This window comes from Carettochelys insculpta, chromosome 10 (assembly GCF_033958435.1).
Source record: "Carettochelys insculpta isolate YL-2023 chromosome 10, ASM3395843v1, whole genome shotgun sequence".
NCBI lineage: Eukaryota > Metazoa > Chordata > Testudines > Carettochelyidae > Carettochelys > Carettochelys insculpta.
In genome coordinates, this window is record NC_134146.1 from 45,791,875 (window position 1) to 45,797,874 (window position 6,000).

Below are 6,000 nucleotides of genomic sequence, written 5' to 3' on the forward strand. Positions count from 1 at the left end.
TGGCCTGGCCCCGGACCGCCTATAACACCGCAGGCGGAGGGGGTCAGGAGGTGTTGCAAGGCGCACCACCACCAGAACTGGTCCTGACTTGCTCTGCTCCTGCAGTCACTCCCGGCATGAAGGTTTACATCGACCCCTTCACCTACGAGGACCCCAACGAGGCTGTCCGGGAGTTTGCCAAAGAGATCGACATCTCCTGCGTCAAGATCGAGGAAGTGATTGGAGCAGGCAAGTCACCTGACCGGGCACGGCGCGTAGGGCGGGTCCGCTGCTGGCTTCTCTTTGTAACGCCCCTCCCCCCGCCATTCTCCCTTCCGCAGGGGAGTTCGGGGAGGTCTGCCGAGGCCGCCTGAAGCTGCCGGGCCGGCGGGAGATCTTCGTGGCCATCAAGACCCTGAAGGTGGGTTACACAGAGCGGCAGCGGCGGGACTTCCTGAGCGAGGCCAGCATCATGGGGCAGTTCGACCACCCCAACATCATCCACCTGGAGGGCGTGGTGACCAAGAGCCGCCCGGTCATGATCATCACGGAGTTCATGGAGAACTGCGCGCTCGACTCCTTCCTGCGGGTAAGGCGCCATCCGGGCCAGGCCTGCTGTGCTCTGTGCCACGGGGTGGGGACAGGAGGCTGGGCTGGAAATGCCCTCGTACCTCTCTCTCCATCAGGCAGCCCTCTGCACTACCTTCCCCCGAGGTTTAGCTGCAACCCATGTGCAGGGGTCTGCAACCTGCAGCTCTTTAAGGACTTTTTTGTGGCTCCTGATGTTGTAACTGCAGAGCAGATAACCCCTCCTGATTGTTTTGGAGTTGCAAAAAGCACAGTTGGATGTTATTCGTTCAGGACCGTCTCGTAGTCACATGCAGCGCAGCTCCGGGATTACTGACTTTTTACCCAATTTGAAAAAAAACTCTCTTGGCTGCCGACCCCGGCCAGGTGCTTCCCCTGCCTTTTACACGGACGCCCCAGGGTTCGAGCGGTCCCTCGATTCTTTCCATTCACTAGGGATTCTGTCTGTTCATGTGCGGCACCATTTTTATGTGCACTGAGGTGGATGTGCCCCCCTCCCCCCCCCCCCCCCCACCAGAAACGCACAACCCAGCGTCAGGCGCTCTGCTAATCAGCCAGGCAGAGTCTGAATCTCTCCCGAGTGGCCGTACAATTGCTCAGCTGCCCGGGAACGCTGGTGGGGCTGGGAGGAGCGTGGGGGGGAGGGTAATGTGGTAGGGTACGTGTACACACACACACACACACCCACCCACCCACCCTATGGCGGCGGGGTTAGAGGCTCAGCTGAGGCCACCAAGCAGGCGCATTGGCCCATCCCGGGGAGGATCGAGATGGGCCCCCCTTCCCGAGCCCTAGCAGGGAGCCAGCAGCTCCCCCTCGAGCCCCCTCCGACCTGTCCCCTGTCCGCTGGCAGCTGAACGACGGGCAGTTCACGGTGATCCAGCTGGTGGGGATGCTGCGCGGCATCGCGGCCGGCATGAAGTACCTGGCGGAGATGAACTACGTGCACCGGGACCTGGCCGCCCGCAATATCCTCGTCAACAGCAACCTGGTGTGCAAGGTGTCGGACTTCGGGCTCTCGCGCTTCCTGGAGGACGACCCCGCCGACCCCACCTACACCAGCTCGCTGGTATGTGAGACTCTGGGCGGCGACCCTTGCCCCGCCGGGGAGGGCAAGGGCCGGGGGGAAGCCCTGAGGTAGGCACTAAATAACGGAGTTAAGTGTCTCTCCCCACAGGGGGGCAAGATCCCCATCCGCTGGACGGCCCCGGAAGCCATCGCCTACCGCAAGTTCACCTCCGCCAGCGACGTCTGGAGCTACGGCATCGTCATGTGGGAGGTGATGTCCTACGGGGAGCGGCCCTACTGGGACATGTCCAACCAGGACGTAAGTGCCACCGCGGGCGGGAGCCAGCCTAGGCTGGCCCGGGGGTGGACCCCGGCTGACTGGCAGCCGCACTGAGTGTGTGTGTGTGTGTTTGTGTGTCTCGGCAGGTGATCAACGCGGTGGAGCAGGACTACCGCCTGCCGCCCCCCATGGACTGCCCCACGGCGCTGCACCAGCTCATGCTGGACTGCTGGGTGCGTGACCGCAACCTGCGGCCCAAGTTTGCACAGATCGTGAACACGCTGGACAAGCTCATCCGGAACGCAGCCAGCCTGAAGGTCACCACCAGCGTCCAGTCCGGGTCAGTGCCCTTGCTGGGCCTCCGCTTCCGGTGCCCAGCTGGAGTCCCGAGGTGCCTCTGTTGCATGGGCTTAGAGCCAGGCATTGGATGGGCTAGAACTGAGGGGGCTGGAGGCCTGGGATCCAGCTGGAGATGGCACCGGGGGGGCCCCATGATCCACCAGTGTCCAGCCCCCGCGTTACCTCTGGGCTCTTGTCCCCGCAGCGTGTCCCAGCCCCTCCTGGACCGCACCGTGCCGGATTACACCACCTTCACCACCGTGGGCGACTGGCTGGACGCCATTAAAATGGGCCGGTACAAGGAGAGCTTTGTCAACGCGGGGTTCGCGTCCTTCGACCTGGTGGCGCAGATGACGGCAGAGTGAGTGGGGGCAACAGGGCAGGGAGCGGGGCCCAGCCCCAGGGCGCTGCTGCGGGAAGAGCGCTCAGCAGGTCTGGTGGCGGACGTCTCCGCTCTGGGAACAGAGGCCTGGGCCGGGGGAGCTCTGCAGCCAGCCTGCTCTCTCTGAGCCAGCCCCCACAGCAGCTGCTCCACTGTGCATGGGGCTGGTTCGAGCCCGCTGAGCCTCGGCACAGTGTAGCAGTTCCCCAGCTCATAGGCCAGGTGTGGGGCGCACCCTCCCCCCGCCCGGCGTGCGCAGTGTGAGGAGACGTGCACCATGCCGGTGGGCAGGTGTGGGGGAGGGGCAGGGGGTGGAGCCTGGGGGGGAAGGGAGGGGACAGCGCAGGTGTTATGGAAAGTGCCCGGCTGGGGGGCGCAGGGGATTCATGCCAAGTCGGGCGGGTGCGTCGGGCCCGCAGGCCATGGCGCGAAAGGATTTCTGCAGCATGTTCGGGGCCCCTCTACTCACAGCTGGGGCATCTCGGCCGGCTCCCTCCGCCAGTGGCGTGTGCTGCAGCAGAAATGCCCCAGCCCCAGTACAGGGCTCCCGAAGGACCTGTCCCAAGCCCTGGCCCCTCTTGTCCTTCCAGAGACCTGCTGAGGATAGGGGTGACGCTTGCCGGACACCAGAAAAAGATCCTGAGCAGCATCCAGGACATGAGGCTGCAAATGAACCAGACGCTCCCGGTTCAGGTTTGACCCCAGGGAACTCTGGGACGGGTGAGGACTGAGGGAATCCGTCAACGAGATTCTAGCGTGCGGTGCAGCCGGCTTCCCGTATCCCCCTTGGCGTGGAGCTTCTCGGCCCCTGGACGGTCACACAGGACAGGACGCGCCTCCCGGAAGCCGCGAGAGAGACCAGCCGTGGGCTCTGCGTTTGGAGCAAAGCCGGCCATGCCATCTTCATATTGAAGACAGATTAGCGGATGAAGACTTCCCCCCGCCCCAGTCTCTGCTGCTTGCAGCGCCGCTGGGCCAGGGGTGGTTCTACTTGGATTTCCTTAACCCCGAAGTCACAGACGGTCTCCTCCTGCTATGCAGCCGGACAGTCCTTTTGGAGACGCTGGGGTGCCTTCTGCACCTTCCCGAGCCCTGGCAAGGGAAGGGGAGGTTGTGGGGATGCGAACGTACATCACAGAGGGCCTCGAGCGGAGTCTGGGCCGGCCGCCTCCTGTGCAGCCCCAGACAATCATGCGCCCCCCCCGCTGCCCCCACACAGGGATCTGCACTGGAACGTGTCGGAAGGGAGGGTGTCGGTCCGTTGGGCTCTGGACGCCGGAACCGAGTGAGATTACTATGCAGGGAGTTGGACGCGCCAACTCCAGATCTCTCGTCCCTCTTTGTTTTGTGGCCGGATCTGGACTGCGGAGAACGGCCATCAGCGCGAGTTTGCACAGGGACCCAGGGAACACAGGCAGCCTGGCTCCTGCTCCGCCAGAGCTGGGAGAGGTGTCGGGGAGGCCAGGCCGAGCTGACTGGAGAGCCCGGCCTCTTCCCCCGGCTCATGTTTTATGGAGAAGGAGCGGGTCTTGTCAGAGCAGAGCCACCTCTGCAGAGCCTCTCCTGACGCACGTTGTGATTGCTGCCAAAAGACTCTGGCTTCTGCTTCTCTGACTCCTCCCGAGTGAAGTGGGTGCATGTGTGTGCGTGTGTGCTGGCCGCTGGGGCCGGGGGAGCGCAGGCGGAATAAAGGCAATAAGAATTTTACTTGAGTTTCCTTCGCTCGCTTCGTGTCTGCTGCTGCACAGACCCCAAGAGAGGCGGAGCACGAGCCCGTTCTTCCCTCTGTACGGCTGTAGTGCCCTCCCCCTCCTGGAGCACAGGGTGTGGTCCTTCCCTCCCCCCAACCCTGTGCTTTGGCCCCCAGCTGTAAATATCCCAGGGGGCTGGCTTCACTCGTATAGCCCCACCTTCCATGCCAGCACGGTCATACAGGGTCTTAGCCACTTCCTCAGCTGTGTCCACAAACCCAGCAGCTTCCCCACTGCCCTTCCTCCTGGAAAGCTGAGCAGGGAGCCTGGCCCTGGAGGAAGCCCCGAGGACCCCTGGCTGCACGGGAGCGGAGTGCCTGGGGTCTCTCGGAGCGACCCAGGCTTCCCCATGCAGAGCTTCACGCAGTGCAATATTCCATGCTGCTTTCTGCCCCTCTCAGCTTGAACCGAGCTGTGCAAAACAAGCCTAAGGCCAAAGCCAAGCACAACCAGTGGAGCGGGTGCAGCCAGTAGGCTGGGAGCAGAGCCTCCATTCCAGTGCCAGAGCTCTGCCGGGGCCCAGCCCCAAGCTTGCAGAGAAACCGCCTGGGCTGGCTGGGCTTGTCTGACTTTCCTGGCCGCTGCTCCTAAGCCAGGCCCTGGTCTAGCTTGTCTGTCAGCCACTCTTGCCGACAGTTCTAGTTAGACAGATCCCCTGGGCTTCCCGGGGGAGAGCTGTGAGAAGACCATCTTCCCTCTTCCTCCTGCTTTGCTCTTTGCTTCAGTCCTTCAGCATCCCAGCATTCCTTTGGCACTACCTAGCCCAGTGTAATGAGGAGACAACTTTGGGTGGAGTGTTAGCAGCTAGCTCCACCTGTGACTCAGCTGTAAAATTCACACCTGATCTCAACCATCTCTAGGCTTGGAAGGATTAGATTTTTATCAGCAAATGTCGCTGAACGTCAATTTCACCATGCGCACCCTGGGTGGTGGTGGCCATTTACGGAGGCAAAGAAAGAAGAATGCCCTTCCCCCCACAGGCTAAGCCAGAGCCATTGCCCTCTGCCCAAACCCTGGAAGGCTTGGAGCCTCTCTGCCCTCCACTCTGCTCTCCCAGCAGGCAGCCTTGGAGAACCCGAGCTCATTTTGCCCAGTGTCGGGTGCCACTGGCACCTGGTCGGTGCCTTTTGCTGGGCTGCCGTGGGCTGGCGCTCATTCTGGGGCAGGGGTGTTGGGTCTGTCGTATCCCTGTGCTAGCTGCACCGTGAACTTCATGATCCCTGAGCCATGCATGCGAGAGGAGCGTGCCCCCGCAGCTTCTGAAAGCATCAGGGATGGCATCTCCACAGGCACCACAGGTCAGACGGACGCCTGAGTTTTCCTTGGTGCAGTTCAGGCCTGTTTCTCCCTGGTGGGTCTCTGGACCACAGTGGGTATGACAAGGCTTGCTCCTCCCTGGATCTCTTGATGTATCTGTGTGTGGTTCTCCTTTTGCCCCTGTGAGCTTCCTTCCTGTCCTCTCGGCGCTTCCTCAGAACCAAGCATCCTGCAGATCCAGGCCAGCTTCGCCTTGTGCAACCTGCACGGTGCCAGCTAATCACCCCGGCACTCCCCAGATCTTAATCGCAAGTTGCTGTGCTCTAAGATCCGCCGAGTTTGTCCAGAACTGAATGCAAGGCCGGGGTGTGTTCTCAGTCCACCCCACCGTGCTTGGCTGAGCTCCTTGTTCATCT

The 6,000-nt window shown here is 62.2% G+C and overlaps 1 protein-coding gene across 2 annotated transcripts in view; it reads left to right on the plus strand.

The window, feature by feature from the left end:
* Positions 1–4,288, plus strand: part of EPHB3 (EPH receptor B3) — a 46,916-nt gene extending 42,628 nt beyond the window's left edge. Inside the window, exons 10-16 of one of the 2 annotated variants that reach the window (XM_075004641.1) lie at positions 106–228; positions 321–568; positions 1,421–1,636; positions 1,730–1,894; positions 2,002–2,195; positions 2,400–2,555; positions 3,167–4,288. In XM_075004641.1, coding sequence (XP_074860742.1) covers positions 106–228; positions 321–568; positions 1,421–1,636; positions 1,730–1,894; positions 2,002–2,195; positions 2,400–2,555; positions 3,167–3,275 — 1,211 coding nt within the window. In that variant the 3' untranslated portion in view covers positions 3,276–4,288. The remainder of the gene's footprint in view (positions 1–105; positions 229–320; positions 569–1,420; positions 1,637–1,729; positions 1,895–2,001; positions 2,196–2,399; positions 2,556–3,166) is intronic. The other variant, XM_075004642.1, reaches the window with a different exon arrangement.
* Positions 4,289–6,000: the final 1,712 nt, after the last annotated feature.